A 23,133-nucleotide genomic window follows, 5' to 3' on the forward strand; every position below is an offset into this window, starting at 1 on the left:
GGCTCCATGTTGGTGTAATAAGGAAGGGCTCTATGTTTGGTGTAATAAGAAAGTGCTCCATGTTGGTGTAATAAGGAAGGGCTCCATGTTGGTGTAATAAGGAAGGGCTCCATGTTGGTGTAATAAGAAAGTGCTCCATGTTGGTGTAATAAGAGGGCTCCATGTTGGTTTAATAAAGAAAATGCTCCATGTTGGTGTATAAGGAAGGCTCTATGTTGGTGTAATAAGAAAGTGATCCTGTTGGTGTAATAAGGAAGGGCTCCATGATTTGGTTAATAAGAAAGTGCTCCATGTTGGTGTAATAAGAAAGTTGCTCCATGTGTACCAGAGTGCCAAGTCGAGGACAAAAAGGCTTCTCAACAGTTTTTACCCCCAAGCCATAAGACTCCTGAACAGGTAATCAAATGGCTACCCAGACTATTTCATTGTTCCCCCCCCCCCCCCAACCCTCTTTTACGCTGCTTACTCCTCTGTCTATGTATATGTATAGTCACTTTAACTACACATTCATGTACATACTATCGCAATTGGGCCGACCAACCAGTGCTCCCGCACATGGCTAACCGGGCATATCTGCATTGTGTCCGCCACCCACCACCCGCCAACCCTCCTTTATGCTACTGCTACTCTCTGTTCTCATATATGCATAGTCACTTTAACCATCTCTAAATGTACATACTACCTCAATCACTGACTAACGGTGTCTGTGTAGCCTGTGTTACTTTTATAGCCTCGCTACTGTATATAGCCTGTCTTTTTACTGTTGTTTTATTTCTTTACTTACCTATTGTTCACCTAACACCTTTTTTGCACTATTGGTGACGTCAGGTCTGGGTGCCGTCGCCGAGGGAACCGGGGATGCCTCAGATAGCACGTCGGGCTTCCACGCCTTAGCTGGCTCGAGAGGTCTTCCTGCCTCGGTGGGCTCTGCAGGTGCCCATCCCACTTCAGCCGGCCCATCAGCCTCCTACACCTCAACCGGTTCGTGGGACTCCCACGCCTCAGACGGATCGTCGGGCTCCCACGCCTCAGACGGATCGTCGGGCTCCCACGCCTCAGACGGATCGTCGGGCTCCCACGCCTCACCCGGCTTGCCGGGCTCCCATGCCTCTGCCGGTTCCTCTGGCATCTATGCCCCGTCAGGCTTGGCCAGATGGAACGCTGGGTGGCGTCCCGAGGGGGGAGGGGTACTGTCACGCCTGCTCCCGCTCTCCCTCTCTGGCGCTCGAGGGCACCAGGCTGCCACTTATTACGCACACCTGTCACCATCATTACTCACATTAGTGCTCACTGGACTCACCTGGACTCCTTCACTTTGTTGATTGCCTTCACTATTTCTGTCTGCTCCTCAGTCTGTTCCCTGTGTCAGCATTAATGTCGTTATGTGTTCATGTCCAGACGTTGTCCTGTCCTSTTCCATGTCCGTTGCTAATTAAATGTTCACTCCYTGTACCTGCTTCTCGTCTACCAGCGTCAACCCTTACACTGAGGAGGCATATGACCCTATGCCCMCTACATGTCCAATCTGAAGAGGCACATGCCCCTGTATTTGTATTTGTATTTATTCGGGATCCCCATTAGCATTGCAAAGGCAGCAGCTACTCCTCCTGGGGTTCAAACACACCAAGCACCCACATTACAAATAAAACAAAATCTAAAACAGTGAACTATGATTCTACTGAATGAGCTAAAGATAAAACAGTACATCGTTTAACATCCCTACAGCACCACATATCCACAATACAAAATGTTCAATACCACCATTGTAACGGCTGTCAATGTCGTTCTCCTCCTCAGACGAGGAGGAGCATGGATCGGACCAAGATGCGGAGTAGGAGGTATTCATGATTTTAATGGCAAACCAACAAACACTACAAATAAACAAAACAACAAACGTGACTAACCTGCAACAGTCCTGTGTGGCCCAAACGCTAACACAGGAAACAAACACCCACAAAACACCAGTGAAACCCTGGCTACCTTAGTATGACTCTCAATCAGAGACAAACGATACACACCTGTCTCTAATTGAGAATCATACCAGGCCGAACACAAAACCCAACATAGAAATACAAAACATAGACTGCCCACCCAACACTCACGCCCTGACCAATAAAGACATACAAAACAAGAGAAAACAGGTCAGGAACGTGACAACCATACAACAATATCACAATGTGTGCGTATGCGTGTGTTTGTACCTTTGTGTGTGTCTCTTCACAGTCCACATTGTTCCATAAGGTGTATATTTACCTGCTTTTTAAATCTGATTCTACATCTTGCATCAGTTACCTGATGTGGAATAGAGTTCCATGTAGTCATGCCTCTATGTACTGTGCGCCTCCCGTAGTCTGTTCTGGACTTGGGGACTGTGAAGAGACCTCTGGTGGCATGTCTTGTGGGGTATGCATGGGTGACAGCTTGTTACATTCAGCTTGTCAACACCTCTTACAAAAACAAGTAATGATGAAGTCATTCTCTATTCCACTTTGAGCCATGAGAGATTGACATGCATGTCATTAATGTTAGCTCTCCATGTACTTTTAAGGGCCAGCAGTGCTGCCCTGTTCTGAGCCAATTGTAATTTTCCCAAGTCCCTCTTTGTGGCACCTGACCACACTACTGAACAGTAGTCCAGGTGTGACAAAACCAGGTCCTGTAGGACCTGCCTTGTTGATACTGTTGTTAAGAAGGCAGAGCAGCGCTTTATTCTGGACAGACTTCTCCCCATCCTAGCTATATGTTTTGACCATGACAGTTTACAATCCATGGTTACTCCAAGCAGTTTAGTCACCTCAACTTTCTAAATTTCCACATTATTCATTACGAGACGTAGTTGAGGTTTAGGGTTTAGTGAATGATTTGTCCCAAATACAATGCTTTTAGTTTTAGAAATATTTAGGACTCACGTATTTCCTTGCTACCCATTCCAAAACTAACTGCAGCTCTTTGTTAAGCGTTGCAGTCATTTCAGTCGCTGTAGTAGCTGACGTGTATAGCGTTGAGTCATCCGCATACATAGACACATTGGCCTTACTCAAAGTCCTGTGGGGGGCACAGGGGGCATGTGCCTCCTCAGATTGGTCCTGTAGGGGGCACAGGGGGCATGTTCTCTTCAGACTGGTCCTGTGGGTGTCCTGCACATGTAGTTGGTGTGTGACCCCCTGTGTGTGACCCCCACATGACCAATCTGAAGAGGCACATGCCCCCTGTGCCCCCCACAGGACCAATCTGAAGAGGCACATGCCCCCTGTGCACCCTATGGGCATGATGCCTCTGCTGCCCGCATGTATTATCCTGTTTTCCATCGTTGATCTGTAACCTTAATTTATGGCCCTGCACTTCCAGGGTAAGGCGGGTCACTCCATTTGGACTGGTACTTAATGTTAATTGTTATGAACCATGGCCATTGTATTTGGCACTGCTGCTTTGTCCTGAGAAACAGAGGCTTGTCACAAGGAAAACAACCCCTGCTCTCTCCTCCGTCTTCTGAGAGATAGCTTTCACTTACAGTATCTGAAGAGCTCGTCTTCCTCTATCAACACCGCTTCCTTTGCAGATTTCCTTATAGTTAAGTGTCATTAAGTAATAATCTTACTATCAAATGCCCATTTTCATTCCAATTTGCCACATGCTTTCTAGTGAAGAAAATAGATTTAATATTGGCTTTTTTCCTTAGCTGACTCTCCAGTGTCGTCCATGGCCTGATCCTTGGTTCTATCCTGGGCTTGGTAATGAGGATCCACTGGCTCTCTAAAAGAGTAGCCTGGTTGTGAGGGACAAGCTGGACAGCTGTGTTGCTGAATGCAACCAAACTAATATCATCAAAGGCGGCTGTGTATCAACATCTGCCTAATCCTATCCTGGCGTTTTATGTGTCCTCAACCGATTGTGTTTTTTTGTTTGTTTATTTGCATTATTTGTTGCAACTTGTTTTTTAACTTATTCTGTACATAATGTTGTCGCTACCGTCTCTTATGCCCGAAAATAACTTCTGGAAATCAGGACTGCGATTACTCACCACGGACTAGCAGAATCCTTTTTACTTTAACGAGTCTGACGAGCCCAACGCGAATTATATACTGCTTTCTCGGGAACAGGCCCAGATCCCTGTGATTTGAGTGAAGAGGAGGCAGAGAAAAAGGAGCTCTGAGTACACGGCCTGGTAATCCATCTAGCCCCACGGCCTTGTGAATGTTGACCTGTTTAAAGGTCTTGCTCACATTGGCTATGGAGAGCGTGATCACACAGTCGTCCGAAATGACTGCTTTAAAACAACCATTGTAATGTGTGTGTACCTCCTGTGTGTGTAACTCTTGTGAGGCTGCCCAAAAAATATCCAAGATGGCGTAGAAGTCAGAAGTCTTTGTCTTTGTCCTGTCGCGTCCCTTGTACATATCTTTCTTCGCATATCTTTTTAAAATATTTTCCTAAACCTCAACTTCTAAATACTCTCCTGTAACCCACCTCACCCAATGTGGCGTGGATCTGTTTTTTTCTCAAGTATTTCTATTTACTTTGGATCTGGAATCCCTCAACTGAAGCTAGTCAGCAAACTAGCTACCAGCTATCAGTCAGCAAACCACTGCTAGCGGTCATCAGCTAACCTTTAGCTCGGAAAGCTCTCGCCAGTTCGTACAACGTGACTCAAACCAGAGCATATCGGACCTATTTTTTCTCTCTCCATATCCCCGGATTCCTACCGCAAACTCTGAACATTTTCTTCGCAACTAGCTAACCGCAATCCCGGGTGACTACTCCTGGCTAGCGTTTCCATCCCGGAAGAGGCACGAAGAGGTAAAAACAGACTTACCTCCATCGCGACGTCCCCATAAAGGCCCTTCTGCTAACTTGCTAGACCCGATCTGCTAACTGCTAGCTTGCTATCCCCGGTCTGTTAACTGCTAGCTTGTTAGCCCCGGCCTACTAACTGCTAGCTTATCAGCCCCGGCCTGCTAACTGTCTGAATCGCCGTGTCCCCAGCCAGCCAAACCACTCACTGGATCCATATGATCACTTGGCTACGCATGCTTCTCTCTAATATCAATATGCCTCATCTTTTACTGTCCTGGTTAGTGATTACTGTCTTATTTCACTGTAGAGCCTCTAGCCCTGCTCAATATGCCTTAACCAACCATGTTGGTACCCTCATAGATATCATAGATATCATCCTAACTAATTCGCCCTCCAAATACACCTCTGCTGTTTTCAATCAAGATCTCAGCAATCACTGCCTCGTTGCCTGCGTCCGTAATTGGTCTGCGGTCAAACGACCACCCCTCATCACTGTCAAACGCTCCCTAAAACACTTCTATGAGAAGGCCTTTCTAATCGACCTGGCCGGGGTATCCTGGAATGACATTGACCTCATCCCGTCAGTAGAGGATGGCTGGTTATTCTTTAAAAGTGCCTTGCTCACCATCTTAAATAAGCATGCCCCATTCAAAACAATTTAAACTAGGAATAAATATAGTCCTTGGTTCACTCCAGACCTGTCTGCCCTTGACCAGCACCAAAACATCCTATGGCGTTCTGCAATAGCATCGAATAGCCCCCATGAAATGCAACTTTTAAGGGAAGTTGGGAACAAATATACACAGGCAGTTAGGAAAGCTAAGGCTAGCTTTTTCAAACAGAAATTTGCATCCTGTAGTACAAACTCAAAAAAGTTCTGGGACACTGTAAAGTCCATGGAGAATAAGAACACCTCCTCCCAGCTGCCCACTGCTCTGAGGCTAGGAAACACTGTTACCACCGATATATCCACTATAATTGAGAATTTCAATAAGCATTTCTCTACGGCTGGCCATGCTTTCCACCTAGCTACCCCTACCCCGGTCAACTGCCCTGCACCCTCCACAGCAACCCGCCCAAGCCCCCACCATTTTTCCGTCACCCAAATCCAGATAGCTGATGTTCTGAAAGAGCGGCAAAATCTGGACCACTACAAATCAGCCGGGCTAGACAATCTGGACCCTTTCTAAAATGATCTGCCAAAATTGTTGCAACCCCTATTACTAGCCTGTTCAACCTCTCTTTTGTATTGTCTGAGATTCCCAAAGATTGGAAAGCTGCCACGGTCATCCCACTCTTCAAAGGGGGAGACACTCTAGACCCAAACTGCTACAGACCTATATCTATCCTACCCTGTCTTTCTAAGGTCTTCGAAAGCCAAGTTAACAAACAGATTACCAACCATTTAGAATCCCACCGTACCTTCTCCGCTATGCAATCTGGTTTCAGAGCTGGTCATGGGTGCATCCGAAGCACGCTCAAGGTCCTAAACGATATCAAAAGCGCCATCGATAAGAGACATTACTGTGCAGCCATATTCATTGACCTGGCCAAGGCTTTCGGCTCTGTCAATCACCACATTCTTATTGGCAGACTTGACAGCCTTGGTTTCTCAAATGATTGCCTCGCCTGGTTTACCAACTACTTCTTAGATAGAGTTCAGTGTGTCAAATCGAAGGGCCTGTTGTCCGTACCTAGGGTTCAATTCTCGGGCCGACTCTCTTCTCTGTATACATCAATGATGTCGCTCTTGCTGCTGGTGATTCTCTGATCCACCTCTACGCAGACGACACCATTCTGTATACTTCTGGCCCCTCTTTGGACACTGTGTTAACTAACCTCCAGACGAGCTTCAATGCCATACAACTCTCCTTCCTTGGCCACCAACTGCTCTTAAATGCAAGTAAAACTAAATGCATGCTATTCAATCGATCACTGCCCGCACCTGCCCGCCCGTCCAGCATCACTACTCTGGACGGCTCTGACTTAGAATACGTGGACAACTACAAATAGCTAGGTGTCTGGCTAGACTGTAAACTCTCCTTCCAGACTCACATTAAGCATCTCCAATCCAAAATTAAATCTAGAATCGGCTTCCTATATCGCAACAAAGCATCCTTCACTCATGCTGCCAAACATGCCCTCGTAAAACTGACCATCCTACCGATCCTAGACTTCGGCGATGTCATCTATAAAATAGCCTCCAACACTCTACTCAACAAATTGGATGCAGTCTATCACAGTGCCATCCGTTTTGTCACCACAGCCCCATATACTACCCACCACTGCGACCTGTACGCTCTCGTTGGTTGGCCCTCGCTTCATACTCGTCGCCAAACCCACTGGCTACAGGTTATCTACAAGTCTCTGCTAGGTAAAGCCCCGCCGTATCTCAGCTCACTGGTCACGATAGCAGCACCCACTCGTAGCACGCGCTCCAGCAGGTATATCTCACTGGTCACCCCCAATTCCTCCTTTGGTCGCCTTTCCTTACAGTTCTCTGCTGCCAATGACTGGAACGAACTGCAAAAATCACTGAAGCTGGAGACCCATATCTCCCTCACTAGCTTTAAGCACCAGCTGTCAGAGCAGCTCACAGATTACTGCACCTGTACATAGCCCATCTGTAGACAGCCCATCTATCTACCTCATCCCCATACTGTATTTATTTATTTATCTTGCTCCTTTGCACCCCAGTATCTCTACTTGCACATCTACCATTCCAGTGTTTAATTGCCATATTGTAATTACTTCGCCACCATGGCCTATTTATTGCCTTAACTCCCTTATCTTACCTCATTTGCACTCACTGTATATATACTTTTTGTTTTATTTGTTCTACTGTATTATTGACTGTATGTTTTGTTTATTCCATGTGTAACTCTGTGTTGTTGTATGTGTCGAATTGCTATGCTTTATCTTGGCCAGGTCGCAGTTGCAAATGAGAACTTGTTCTCAACTAGCCTACCTGGTTAAATAAAGGTGAGATAAAAATAAAAAATTAAATAAAAATGCCCCTCTGACCGACGGCAAAGTCGTTGAGTCACAGACCAGCAATAATGGTGAGTGATCTGTTACAGAACTCATAGGGCACAAAGGTTTTCATGTCATTGTGTATCGTTATTGAGGACATGGAGGGGGATTTTGTGTACTCTGTTGAAAAGACCTTCTTACAGACCTTGCTTAAAAATGTATTTTAGTTTGTTGCTTTGTTTAGCTTAGAATGGCGAATAGAACTATAAGACGATCCAAACATAACTTCTATGTAACAGACATTCTCTGTTGGCATCTGTGTCATGTAAAGAAACCAAACAAGTGTAAAAGAAAAAATGTACAAGATATGTACAAGACCTTATAGAGAACACTGACATGTAATTTACATTTACAAACAAATCAATAATATTTTTATCCTAATTTAATCATTTATCATCATAAAAAATGTATGTTGAATATGTGATTACTATAGTGGGCATCGATCGCTATTAAAGATTTTCTGCCTGTACAGTGACAGTCAGAGAGATGTGGAGCCCAAACATGGAATCCACAGTGACCCCAAGAGGAAGGAATGCAGAAGGAGAGGCTGGTGTATAGTATATCACTGTAGAGACAGGCCTCTCCCTCTCTCTCTCTCTCTCTCTCTCAAAATGCAGAGAAATTAATTTGCTGCCATATGTAAATATCCAACCTTATATTGACACATATACAAAGATAATAAATGATTTATTACCAATAATATAATTGCAAAGAAATGTAATGCATTTGTGGAATGTTTAATTGTCACATACATCATGTTGCTCAAAATTAAACTGGTGCATTTTCATCCTTTATATTGTTAGTATGAAAATTACTTTTCTCAATGTCCTTCACTGCTAAATGAAAAGGCATCTCTAAATGGGCAACATTTAGAAATCATCTTTGACATTGGTTTTGAACAGAGAACTGCAGAAAGAACAATATCAAAGATCTCTGTTTTGGCACAAGTCTGTTCCTGCCAGCATCTGTTGACTCAAAAATCATTTTGGGATCAAAAGGAGTTTTAAAGTAAAAATGTTTATGTAAATCACACGGGATTCTGAATGATGGAGGAGCACAACACAATGGCGTCAGGTTTCAAACAGGTTTCAAACTCTGACAATAATACACATTTCAGAAGTGAAAAAGTGAAACCTAAGTATCAATAAGATCATTCATGTCAAGCCATCCACAATTGAAGCATTTATCAAAATAAATAGTAGGTTTTTTAAAACATTGTTCAAATATGGAATAACTTTTTCAAAATATGTAGTGGGCATTTTCTCAATACCTGCTTGTTTTCTAAAATCTTCAGGAGATGAAGAAGCAGTTATTCAAATTGGGTACATAGACAATTACTCAGAGCTTTCCTATAATCAGAGAGAGCAACTACTGGATTGTAAACCTGTTACAAACAATGCTGCTAACATTCACTAATTTGTCACATAATGAGGCCATTATGTGCATTTAAAGATGTAATGTATTTTTGATTAACTACTGTGAATCATTACTGTGTTTTGAACTGTATTAGTAACGCCAATTAGTTTACTGGGACGAATTTAGGAATGTAAATGTCCAGACTGGATTTCCACTACAACCTCAACACAAGCAACCTGTTATTTGGTATTTATGTACATATGGAGCATCTGTAAGACATAGTTTTTTTTTGTTTTTTTGTTTAGTTTATTAATTCGACCATTTTAAAAAACAAGCACACATAAAACTTAAAAGCCATACATGCACATGAATAAAATCATTGAGGATAACACACAATAAAGTCTGGGACTTATTTCCATTGTGGTCCTCTACATAACATCATACCACTTCGAAAATTCATGAAATACCTCTCAGTAGGCCTATGATAACTTTTGGGCCCCTATATTTTTGTTCGATGTGATTGTAGTCACAAACTGATTATCTTGTTCTCCAGATTAACGGTCCTGCATGGGTGATCACTGCCGTGGCACTCGGTGCAAAAAACTGGATGTTCTATCGAAATGTCTCAAAATTGACTAAAGTTTGAACCTCCATATTATAATACAGTATATAATGTTTTATAACGTGTTTCTCACCAATAATGTTCTCACCAAGTCTTAGAATATCTTGCCTATAAGTCTTAGAATATCTTGCCTATAAATCTTAGAATATCTTGCCTTTCAGTCTTAGAATATCTTGCCTATAAGATATAACCTAAGTCTCACATCAAAGGAGACATGCAACTCCAGCATAATGTTGCTCGTCTCTAAATTAAGTTATAGTGTTGTACAATATAACATATATTACAAATAAAAATACAAAGTAGCCTATTCGTTTWTAATTACTTTAGGCTAATTATTGACGTGAGAGTGGACGTATTCGACATCAAACCAAGACATGGTTATTGTATGTCCCTGAGACACTGTAATAAACAGAGACTTAGGCCATTCTTTTATCGCTAGTGAATGAACCTGCTGATAGTTTCGCATAGTTTGGCCGACTAACCTCAACTCCGTGATTTACTATGGAGTCGAGCTGCAACTAGCGTGGGCGGAAGGGTAATCCGACATCACATAAAATTAAGTTTAGATATATTTTTTTAAGCTACTGGTTTCAGGTAGCGTTTCTTTGGTTGCTGAAATCAGTAGTTTAAAAAAAATAAAAAAGTACATTTTATGTGATGTCGGAGCTCCAGTCCGCCCACGCTAGTCACCGCCCAACTCCAACGTAAATCACGAAGTTGAGTTTAGTCGGCTAAGCATTGCCTAATGATAGGACTATAGACATAGGACTACTATGATAGGCTAACCTATTCATCATGACATTATGCATAAACTATTTAATATTCTTGCAAAATATATAGGCTATCCCATGGCAATAGGAAAATTACTAAAGTCAGAAAAAATTGCCTAGAAAGAAAATCACTTTATTCAAACCAATGAATGAACAATTGACTGTGCTACCTTGATGCATTCTGCTCGCTTCCAACGCAGTTATTTTACGCGTCAATTGCCTTATATTCGCAGACCTTTTCGTTGCAGTCCTCATTTTGTACCCGGTGACAAAAGTTTTTCTTTCAAGAATATGAAGGTAGTGCACCTGTTCTTCCTCTCTATTGGTCGAAGCATGACTACAGTACCCACGAAACCCTGCGCTCAGCCTCTTGCTCACTGTGCTCTGCGCCAGTCTGTTCAGGGAACCAGTTCGCTTGGCCTTTTTTCTGCCTTCTCACTGTTGTCTGGTGTCAACCTACACCCAGTAGACATATCCCTCCCTCTTCAACGACTGCTTCCAATTTGCCTTCACTTTTCTTATCACAAGCACTATTGGCTTTTGCGCTGTCAGTCAGACGCCTCTACCGTAGCTGGAGTTTAGTAGCAACAGCTCGGAAACATCTGGCTGCCGCAGCCCTTCTCTCTCCGCTCGCTCGGTCCGTCTTTCCTGCCACTGCAGGTTGTTATGGACATTTGTTGAAAGTCAATCTAGTTATTTTTCAACCTCAAGAGGATTTGACGAAGGACGCAGGTAGACGTTGGAGCTTGTTGTCTGTAAGTGCCTTTAATACCACAGTCCGAAAGGGTGATGAAAGGAGGTTAAAGAATGAAAGGGGAAAAAGTAATCATCATTTCTAGCGACTGTTGTGTTCACATAATAGTTGCTATGTTAGCTCCTTCGTAGTGCCTGTCGGCATTGCATCGGGGCCTGCTACAGAACTGCTATAGCCTACTACTGATCGAACGTTTACTTTTTTTTGTTAGCCACCGTGGCTAGCTAGCTTGATTGCGTTAGTGTGTGCGCGCGCTAGATATTGTATTTGTAGTCTTGCGAATGTTCTGTTGTGTTGCTCGTGACAGTTTTCCAATCTGGAACCAGCAGCGCAGAGAAATGTTGGTAGCCAGACCCTGGAGGAGTAGCCTACAGAGGTTGACAGATACATTGATCAGTTGCTTGTATCGGGAGTAGTGTGTCATGTCCGGTCTCAAGAAGTTTATGGAAGTAATGGCTAATTTATGACAGTTGTTTCCTGGCTTTTGATATTTTTGTAGACTAGGCTAATCCAAAGAAAGGCAATGGCAATGATACAATATATATAATTGGATTAAGTGTTATGTGTTGCAAGTTGTAATATTAATGTTGTAACATTCTTACCCAAACACACTCTAGGGCTATTTAATGATACATGATATCCTTTTTCGTGAAAGTAATATGCTATGTTCTGTGAAAAGCCTCGGATCCTGAATCGGTAATACTTAGGTGCAACTCCAATTTTCCCATTTGCGTGCAGCGTCACTGATTTGAAGGTAATTTAAAGATATATATGAATAACATAAGATATCTGGCAATATGTTTGTTCTATCAGCCTACATATAGCCTATATATTCGTGTGTTTCTCCTCTTTCTAAAGTATAAGCTACACACATTAGCATAAATTGCAATTCATTCCTAAAGGTTTTGATCTTGTACATTTTCACAACAAAACTTGTGAATTATATTACATCACTGAAGCTGGGGTCTTACATCTCCCTCACTAACTTTAAGCATCAGCTGTCAGAGCAGCTTACCGATYATTGCACCTGTACACAGCCCATCTGTAAATAGCCCACCCAACTACCTCATCCCCATATTGTTATTTATTTTTTTGCTCCTTTGCACCCCAGAATCTCTACTTACACATTAATCTTCGGCACATCTATCACTCCAGTATTTAATTGCTAAATTGTAATTATTTCACCACTATGGCCTATTTATTGCCTTACCTCCCTAATCTTACTACATTTGCACACACTTTATATAGATTTTTCTATTGTGTTATTGGCTGTACGTTTGTGTATGTTTGTGTAACTCTGTGTTGTTTGTGTCGCACTGCTTTGTTTTATCTTGGCCAGGTCGCAGTTGTAAATGAGAACTTGTTCTCAACTGGCCTACCTGGTTAAATAAAGGTGAAATAAAAAATAAAATACATTTAAAAAATGCCCCTTATGTCAACAGGAACATGTTGAATGTCTTGAATGTAAAGTTCACATCTATATAGGGTACACAATTTCAAAAAAATATATGATCAAATCAAAGTTTATTTGTCACGTGCCCCAATATACAACAGGTGTAGACCTTACAGTGAAATGCTTTCTTACAGGCTCTAACCAATAGTGCAAAAAAGGTGTTAGGTGAACAATAGGTAAGTAAAGAAATAAAACAACAGTAAAAAGACAGGCTATATACAGTAGCGAGGCTACATACAGACACCGGWTAGTCAGGCTGATTGAGGTAGTACGTACATGTAGATATGGTTAAAGTGACTATGCATATATGATGAACAGAGAGTTGCAGCAGCATAAAAGAGGGCGTGGTGGGTGGTGGGACACAATGCAGATAGCCCGGTTAGCCAATGTGCGTGAGCAGTCTATTGTTATTGTTTATTATTGTTATTGTTTCATATGAATAATAATGGGCTTCATATAGATGTGTGGCTGTGATCCATTCTCATGGCAGATAAATTAATTCCTTGCGGAATAAAAATACCCCCTGAAATATTCACACGAAAGAGTGGAATACTTTCACAAAAGAAAGCAGAAGCTGTAGTCAGTTTTAGGCAGCCCATTAAGGAATAGTGTAGTTTTTKWTTTATTTAGAATATCACCCATGAGGTCAATACGATTGTTCCCATTGTTATTTTATACATTTTTCTGTCAGTTGTCCAAAGGGTTAGGCAAATGAATTACGGTAATGGCAAGGGCAGTGAACCATAAAAARGTTGAAAACAATATCAGCTGCGTGGATCTGTCAGTTACAAATGTGCTGTGCTGGCCTTTGTTTATGGTTACTGGAAGGAGAGCAGGCGGCAAAAAAAAACTTGAGGGTATTTAAATTCACTGCGCAGGAAACTAGGTTAGAAAAAAAGTGTTGGTTTTCACACAGACCTATTTTCTAAAGTTATCCTTTAGAGTGAAGAGGTAGGGGGAAGTTGTCTAGTTTTCCACCCAAGCACCTCAATACATGTACCCCCTTTTTTTTAGCGAGAGGAGAAAAAAATAAACAAAGTTATATAAAGGAGAGGCTGGTGGCAGAGTGTAGAGGAGTAGCATATGGCTGTAAAAGGAGCACAGCTGGAGGTAGCATTTCCATCTGAACATGATGTCAGAGCAGCTGACAGGCTGCCATCCCCCAGTCTTTTATTCTAATGCACAGACTGGGAGTTAGTGTGTGTGCGGATCTGTGTGCAGGAGGAGGTATCTCATTCCCCTCCAACAGCTCCTCCGCTTTGCATCTGTCTTCCACAGTTTGCATTTTTTTTCTCTCCTACCCCCTCATTGATTCTGCAAAAGAGCTGCAGCCGGCCCAGCTTTTCTACTACAGTGGACTTAATCAAGTTGATGCATACTGCAGGTACTGTGGGAAGGGGTCCGGGGCCCTGAGAGGGTTTTGTTTTGTATGAGTAGCTCTGGCTTTTCCAGGGCTTTTCCCAGGGTCAGGCTACTTTTAGTCAGAGCTCTATGGAATAGGAAGTGAAGGATTTAGTCTACGTGTTGTGTATGTGTACAGTAGTTGTTTACTGTAGCTAAGCAGGGGACTGGTGTAGTCAGGAAGAGCCTTCCTAGTTTTTCTCTGGTTTGTAGTGAGCAAGTTGGGCTTGGAGTTGAATGTTTGTTGAAATTATTGTCATTTGTTTCAACCAAAATACCTTTCTTGTGTTTAACTAATGATTAAATGCAATTTAACATGTATTTATTGTCTGGTAAACACAGTATTAATTTATCAAATCTGATCCAACAGATAACTGCTACTACCAAAATTGTAAATCTTTATACTCAATCAATCAATCAATTTTATTTTATATAGCCCTTCGTACATCAGCTAATATCTCGAAGTGCTGTACAGACACCCAGCCTAAAACCCCAAACAGCTAGTAATGCAGGTGTAGAAGCACTCAAAGTACTCAAAGTTATTCTGGTTAAAACATCCACAAACAATGTAAAAAAAAAAAATAATAATAATACAAGTCTATAGGGTAATTTCTACGAAGAATAATTAAACCTTTTAAATCTGACTTTTGGGGCGGCAGGTAGCCTAGTGGTTAGAGCGTTGGGCCAGTAACCGAAAGGTTGCTTGATCGGAATCCCCGAGCTGTCGTTCTGCCCCTGAATAAGGCAGTTAACTCACTGTTCCCCGGTAGGGGAACAGTCATTGTAAATGACTGTTGTAAATAATGTCATTGTAAATAAGAATTTGTTCTTAACTGACTTGCCTAGTTAAATAAAGGTTCAATAAAAAATAACTGGCTTTGAAATTACTTGAAAGCCTGATGTCCTCTTTCCCTGACTTGTGTTCATTTTTTCTGTTGGTGGTGACTAATTTAGAAGTTGCAGATTTGAGCTGCCTGAATTGGCTAGACAGCTGTAATCGCACTCCTCCTAGTCTTAATCTCTTTATCTGGGCAGCAGCTGCCATATGGCCACAGTCAGCTGGATCAGATGTTTGTAAGCCTCCTTCTCCGTCCCTCTCTGTCCTGACAGACCCCTAATTTGATCGCTGCTACCTTGTGAGTTGTCCTACTATCTTTATTTTTAGCCATCTTAAGGATTAGGATAGCTGTAGACTACAGGGCACTTAAAGTGATTGTACTGTAAATCTTCAGTGCCGGTTCTCTTTAGCGAGGAAGTACGGTTTCTAGAAAGATTTGAGGAGGGGGAGCGTGGGGTGGTGGGAGTTGGCTGGGGGGTTGGACATCCTTGTCCCTGTATGTCTCCCATTAAGGAAAATCTGAACTCTGCTCCAGTGAGGGGGATCGCACACTTGTTCACTCACATTCAAAAGGGTTTATTTAACTGCTTAATGTTCAAGCTCATGTATTATTTCAGGCAAAAAAAAGATACTTGGTTAACAGGTGTGATCTTTTTTTTTTWAATTCAAAAGTATGAATCTGTTATTATTCAAGTTTATTTAATGAAATGTATTTCTGGAATAGGACTCTCTTTTTAGCAAATATAAATAGCAGTGGGAGTTGACAATAAAAAGGCCTTTTGTAATTACCAAAACCCTAATTTTTAAAACCCTTCAATTCCGCGTGTATAGTCGTTATTCTCAGTATACTTACAGTAGGCCTCTGGAATTGGTAGCTTGTGTATGTGAGGATTGCATGTGTACCTGAAATCCTGTTACCTAAAGAGGCTGGCCAGGCCAATGTGGGTTATTAAAAATAACCTGACTAGGAGCTGGGAGAGTAAAGCATGGAAGCAGTTGAGTTAGCAGGCGGGCGGGCATCTGTGTGACCAGGAGGTCAGCTGCTGAAGCCTCTCTGTGATCATGTGGAGCAGCCATTGGTCGCAGTCTAGAGCAACACCTCTCCCAAATATCATCCGGAAACATTTAGGTTTATGGAGCAATTAGACTCTACCTGTTTTTTATTTGGTGTTTGTGTGTCTGAAAGTTGGAGTTTGTTGGTGGTAAAACATGTTAGCAAAATCTAAAAAGAAAAATGTATCTTTGGTGATGTTTTAGTGACAGTTTTGTAAATGTAGTTTAAAATGTCAAGGATTTCTTGTGTAAGCAAATTTTTGTTCCCTTTTGGGTGAGTGAGAGAGAGTGAGTGAGAGAAAGTGAGTGAGTGAGTGAGTGAGAGAGAGAGAGGGTGGGTGAGTGAGAGAGTGGGTGAGTGAGTAAGTGAGAGAGAGATTGAGTGAGTGATTGAGTGAGAGATTGAGTGAGAGATTGAGTGAGAGATTGAGTGAGAGGGTGAGTGAGTGAGAGAGTGGGTGAGTATGTGAGAGAGTGGGTGAGTGAGTGCATGAGGTGAGAGAGTGAGAGAGTGAGAGCTGAGTGGGTGAGTGGATCCAGACAGGTTGTCTATAAGCTAAAACAAAAATAATGTACCTCTAACATCTTCTAAAATAATGTGCCTCTAACATCTGCTGTCTGTTCTAGGTTATGAAGACATCATGGAGTTCCCAGACCACAGCAGACATTTGCTACAGTGTCTGAGTGAGCAGAGGCATCAGGGTTTCCTTTGTGATTCCACTGTGCTGGTCGGCGATGCCCAGTTCCGAGCCCATCGAGCAGTGCTGGCTTCATGCAGTATGTACTTCCATCTCTTTTACAAGGACCAGCTGGACAAAAGGGACATTGTTCATCTGAACAGCGACATTGTTACAGCCCCAGCATTCGCTCTCCTGCTGGAGTTCATGTACGAGGGGAAGCTCCAGTTCAAAGCCCTGCCCGTTGAGGATGTGCTGGCTGCTGCCAGCTTCCTCCACATGTACCACATTGTCAAGGTCTGCAAGAAGAAGCTGAAGCACAAAGCCWCTGCGGAGGCAGACAGCACCAAGAAGGAGGAGGACGCTTCCAGCTGTTCTGACAAAGTAGAGAGCTTCTCCGAGGGCAGCACGGGCCAACCAGCCACAGCTGACCTATTGCCCAGTGATGATGAGGACCTGGAGTCCAAGCAGGACTCCAGCAGCCTGTGGATGAGGCTACCCTCCGACCGGGCAGGCACCCCGGCCACTGCCACCAGCCCAGGGGAGGATGACGCCCATGGCAGTCCCCCCAAGCTGCAATCCCCAACTGGCAGCCCCAGCAGCTCTATAGGCTCCCTGTCCAGGAGGTCTGTGGGCTCCCGTGGCTCCCGCAGAGTGTCGTCGGATGCAGACTGTGTCCTGGACTTGTCTGTGAAGTCCAGCCTGACTGGGCCCAGTGAGGCCTTATCCAATAACCCTTACTTCTGTGGTGTGGTGATGCCAGATAGCCTGCAGGGTACCCTGGTCCAGGTGAAGCAGGAGAAGAACACGGGCTCAGACCATGAGGACCTGGTGAGTGGCGACTACGAGATGGACCACAGCGGGCCCAAARCCACCACTCCCAGAACCAACGGAGGTCTGAACCACCACTTGGTCAGCAGCCAAGCTCACAGACGCCTGGAGGCCCACCTGTCAGCCCTGCGTGATGCCACCCTGGCCAGTGAGCTGGAGCGTGACGACAAGGTCAGCAATAATGACATGCTGGGCGGAGAGAGTGAGAGGGCCCAGGTTGAGACGGCCAGCATCGACAGCACCCTGCTGCCCTACGTGTCCAACATGCTGAACGCCCCTCACACTCAGATCTTCATGTGCCCGCTGTGCAACAAGGTGTTTCCCAGTCCGCACATCCTCCAGATCCACCTCAGCACACACTTTCGCGAGCAGGAAGGCGTGCGCGCCAAGCCCGCCAGCGACATCAACGTGCCCACCTGCTCCATCTGCGGCAAGACGTTCTCCTGCATGTACACCCTGAAGCGCCACGAGCGGACTCACTCTGGAGAGAAGCCATACACATGCACCACGTGCGGTAAGAGCTTCCAGTACTCTCACAACCTGAGCCGGCACGCCGTGGTGCACACCCGAGAGAAGCCACATGCCTGCAAGTGGTGCGAGCGGCGCTTCACCCAGTCCGGGGACCTGTACCGCCACATCCGCAAGTTCCACTGCGAACTGGTCAACTCGCTCTCTGTTAAGAGTGAAGGCCTCAACCTGCCCAACCTCCACAGGGACTGGGCCATAGAGGATAGTTCTCAAGAACTGTGGAAGTGAAGCCTGCTGAAATAATCAGGACTTATTTGTTTTTAAGCTAAATGAGAGAGGTGTCAGTGAAGGTTGGGCAGAGAGGTAAGGGAGTTGGAGCACGGGTTGTGGGTAGGAGAGGGGTCTGATTCACTCATGTTTCTTGTACGTACATTACAAAATCTGCTTAAATGGCACTTTAATAGAACATGAAGATGTTACTACTGTTTTCAGTTCCAGTCATTTGTTCTGTTCTAATCTTTTATTTGTTCAGATTTAGTTCCATATAAAAAAAACATGGGCGCTGGTATCAACAGCCAGTGTTATGTCATCTTCTTGTGTATAGATACACTCCTTAATCTAAGGCACACCTTCAACGACAACCATATGAAGTGTTCAGGTAACACATTGACGTTAAAGATTATTAGAATACACTAAACGGGTACTGTGATCATCAATTTATACCAGTACACATATGTGTGTGTATTAATATGTGTGTATATAGTGCACTATATTTTTATTATCAAATTTCATTGGTGTGTGTGTGCGTTTGCGTGTGTGTGTGTGTGTTTAAGGAAACTGTGGAAAGAGGTCTGCTCTAACAAGCTTCTGCTCCTTAAGCTCTTGACTGATGAAAGACATATGGCACTCATGCAATGTACAGCTTCCTTTTTCACATGAATTAAAGTATTTTCTAAAATTCTTTACGAATGATTATTATACAATTTCTTAAATCTATCTGCAGCCTTTAAACATCCCTTTAATTTCATTTGGCTGTATCCTATAGGTTTCTGTAGTGATTATGGATTTGGTTTTGGAAAATGGGATCTGATATTGCATGAAGTCCAACCTGTATATTTGAAATGTGAATTACTGTATAACTGTACACTGTAATTGAGCAAATATAGAACAGACTATGTGAATATCCAAGGGTGCAGTCAGTTAAGAAACCCGGAATATTCCAGTAATGGAAAATGCATGAATATGATTTATCTTACATTTTCTTGTTTTTTTKKGGGGGGGGGTGTATTCTAAATTAACTTATTTCATTCTTAAGTAGTTTATTTATTTTCTCTGCTCTTTTTGAGAGTCTGTCGGGACTCCTTTGAAATGTTCTTCTGGGCTGTGAAGATATTGTGTCAATGCACTGGTCTTGGGTTTGAGTTTGTGTAACGGAATGTGAGGTGAAGTTTGTCGTCAGACTGACAGAGGTGGCAGTGTGGGCTGAATGCCAGTAGTGACCTAACTAATCTACTGAAGATCTCCTCTACTGTGTTTGCCTCCCGCCCACACAGCACTTCATCACAGTCTACTCTGCTGCATGGTGGTCAGGGAGTTAAGGTTCCCAACTACTGTAGCTATATCCAGTTAACATTCTGCTTTGGTATTTTCTGCTTTCTCATCGACATTAAGTAAGCGTTGTGGGTAATTTATTATTATATATTTTTATTTGGCACCTGTTTCTAACTGTGCGGCCAATGAGAAGGTTTCACACTGATCTATGAGAGAGATGCTCACCTGCTCATGCCTGAGTACTCCTGAAGGTTATTTCTGTTTCAACAGTAAAACCTGAGTACTCCTGAAGGTTATTTCTGTTTCAACAGTAAAGCCTGGAGTACTCCTGAAGGTTATTTCTGTTTCAATAGTAAAGCCTGAGTACTCCTGAAGGTTATTTCTGTTTCAATAGTAAAGCCTGAGTACTCCTGAAGGGTATTTCTGTTTCAATGTAAAGCCTGAGTACTCCTGAAGGTTATTTCTGTTTCAATAGTAAAGCCTGAGTACTCCTGAAGGTTATTTCTGTTTTCAAAGTAAAGCCTGATACTCCTGGAGGTTATTTCTGTTTCAATGTAAAGCCTGAGTACTCCTGAAGGTTATTTCTGTTTCAATAGTAAAGCCTGAGTACTCCTGAAGGTTATTTCTGTTTCAATAGTAAAGCCTGAGTACTCCTGAAGGTTATTTCTGTTTCAATGTAAAGCCTGAGTACTCCTGAAGGTTATTTCTGTTTCAATAGTAAAGCCTGAGTACTCCTGAAGGTTATTTCTGTTTCAAAGTAAAGCCTGAGTACTCCTGAAGGTTATTTCTGTTTTCAATGTAAAAGCCTGAGTACTCCTGAAGGTTATTTCTGTTTTCAGTAAAGCCTGGTACTCCTGAAGGTTATTTCTTGTTTCAACATAGTAAAGCCTGGTACTCCTGAAGGTTATTTCTGTATTCAATAGTAAAGCCTGAGTACTCCTGAAGGTTATTTCTGTTTCAACAGTAAAGCCTGAGTACTCCTGAAGGTTATTTCTGTTTCAACAGTAAAGCCTGTGTACTCCTGAAGGTTATTTCTGTTTCAACAGTAAAGCCTGTGTACTCCTGAAGGTTCTTTCTGTTTTAAATGGTAAAAGCTGAAGAATCAGAGAGCAGCACTACACGCTCCTAATTTGAATGTCTGCGTGTATCTGTTTGAGTGCTCCTATGTACGTACTGTATGTATGTACACGTGTGTGTTTTGTACTGAAAGCGTAATCCTTGCTTTTGAAGGGGGAGAATTGACATGCTTGATTGCACCATTAAAGCTTATTTAACTGAGATTTATTGCTGAAAATATGCCTATATGAAAATTACAGTTATAAATTATAGATTCACGAAATCATGGATACTATTACATTCAAGAGGAGATTTATTTAATTTTGAAATTATTGAATTAACCTTAGTATTATAATATCTCATTTTCATTTGAACTGTTCTTTATTTCAATATTTTATTTAGGATTTTTCAAATTTTTAGGAATGTGAACATTCTGAGAAAACTGCACTCAAAAAATGTTTGTGCACAAAAATCATGGAATCAATCAAACAAAAGCAAAAGTTGAACTCTACACAAACTCAGTTGTTATTAGTATGGTTATGAATGTCTGCACATTGGCATGTCTGGCAGGTCCACACTGGCCYGGGGGTTTGGTTTGCTCTTCAGTGGACATGGTGGTGGCAGCATCAGCTGGTGACATGGGTGCTCCTTGCCAACTGCACACACTCATGGCATTTTGCACAGTGGTAATTGATCTCTTTGCATCCATGGAAAATATATCATATGTGAGTTAGCTCTCTGTTTGAAGACTTATTTACAATTATTGCTGACTTCTTATTATACTTGACCGCCTTAAACTACTGTAAACAGCTTGTTTTTTTTCACTGAAAGTGTGTGTAACTGGACTGTTTATTGACCTTTTTGAAATGGAAAGGAAGCTGTGAAATTACCCAATAAGCATCTCCGTTTACATCAATCCAACTTTGGTTACTTGAAAACAGGAATGGTCCAATGGGGGRAAAAACTTTCAAATGTAGACGACAATGAAGAGAGGGGAGGGGGGGAAATAGAAAGAAATCGGTTAAAAAGGACAATCACTGTCTGAAAAAGAAGCAGATTTTGATTCAAATATATTTGCTTCCCTGTGAGATTTGGTTTATTTTTCTGGATTTAAGCATTTAGCTTTGACAATCATAGTATGTTTTGTTTTTTCTCAAGAGGAGTAAATTCTAAGGCTGTTTAGTTTTGTACTTTTTTGGTGTGCTGTTGTTGAAATTTTTCAATTGTGTGCAAACTGCAATAAATTATAAGAACCTTAAAACTCAACTCCAATGTAAATGTGTGTGTTTAATTTGTCACATAAAGAGTGAATAACATGGGTACCATTCAGTCGGCACAAAACTACCGCACATTTAAAAGATTAGGTAAATGCTTATTATCCTTATTAATACAGCTTGGAGCCACAGTCATATTTTAACAGAAGGAAGATGTCATCTGCTGAAATTATTGTACTTTTTTTCTTTTYTTTTTCTTGATTTTGTTTCATAAGTGTTTAAACCGACTGGACTTCTCAGAGGCCTGTATGTATTAGATACAAGCTCAATCAAATGTTACAATTACCGATGTTGGGGAAGCTACTCTGAAAATATAGTTTACCAAGCTACATTTTACTTCACACTGGAGGAAGTTAAGCTACACTAAAGCTACCCTAAAAAATATTTAGTTTAACTAAAGTTACATTAAAAAAGTAGTTCACTACATCCAAATTACTTTGTGAAAAATTATTATATGTAAATATCAGATTACAAATGGCAAGAACAGATATTTACAGAATGTTAATTTAGCCCATTAATCACACAAACAATGTTTCAAGTGAGAATTAGGAAGGTCTGATGCCAGAAAAATAAAGTAAATTCTTGCCTACTTCACCCATATTTTATTTTTGCAAATTGTAGTGTGTAGTTCCTGTAGTTGGCTACACCGCTACACGATAAAACAGTAGTGTGTAGTTCCAGTAGTTGGCTACACCGCTACACGATAAAACAGTAGTGTGTAGTTCCAGTAGTTGGCTACACCGCTACATGGTAAAACGGTAGTGTGTAGTTCCCGTAGTTGGCTACACCGCTACATGGCTAAAAGTAATTAACTACTGAAAACATAACCTTGACTTGAATTTAGTTAAACTATCACCTGTCACCAAGCTACTGCAAAATGTAGTTTAGTTACTTGTTGTTCACTGCTCCCCAACACTGATAATTACACACAACCCCAAGTGTGTATCATTTAATGCGATATATTAGCTATACTTACACATCTGAGTAATTCAACATATTCTAGCATTGCTCTTCAGAACTAACTATAGTGACTGTGATTCTGTACTTAGTGTATAATCATAATGGATATAGTGTTCTCATATCTTTCAGCAATGAAGGTAAGGGAAGCCTTGGCATCATTCATTTTTCTATGCCATGTTGTGTGTTAGTGTGTGTCAGGAGAGGCTGTGGCTCTAGATTGGGCCACTGTAGTTGCATGGCCA

General features: G+C 42.2%; 1 protein-coding gene across 3 annotated transcripts; it reads left to right on the plus strand.

Annotated features, from left to right (window-relative positions):
• Positions 1-10,918: 10,918 nt before the first annotated feature.
• LOC112078012 (zinc finger and BTB domain-containing protein 18-like) lies at positions 10,919-20,018 on the plus strand. 3 transcript variants are annotated; one of them, XM_024144382.2, is made up of 2 exons: positions 10,919-11,330; positions 16,702-20,018. In XM_024144382.2, exon 2 carries the CDS (start codon positions 16,716-16,718, stop codon positions 18,336-18,338), a length of 1,623 nt encoding a protein of 540 aa, XP_024000150.1. In that variant the 5' UTR covers positions 10,919-11,330; positions 16,702-16,715; the 3' UTR covers positions 18,339-20,018. The 3 variants fall into 3 exon arrangements, with proteins under 3 accessions (XP_024000150.1, XP_024000149.1, XP_070298014.1); XM_024144381.2 differs by lacking the exon at positions 10,919-11,330 and adding an exon at positions 11,887-14,166; XM_070441913.1 differs by lacking the exon at positions 10,919-11,330 and adding an exon at positions 15,541-16,150.
• Positions 20,019-23,133: the final 3,115 nt, after the last annotated feature.

Source organism: Salvelinus sp. IW2-2015, unplaced genomic scaffold, assembly GCF_002910315.2.
Source record: "Salvelinus sp. IW2-2015 unplaced genomic scaffold, ASM291031v2 Un_scaffold5150, whole genome shotgun sequence".
NCBI lineage: Eukaryota > Metazoa > Chordata > Actinopteri > Salmoniformes > Salmonidae > Salvelinus > Salvelinus sp. IW2-2015.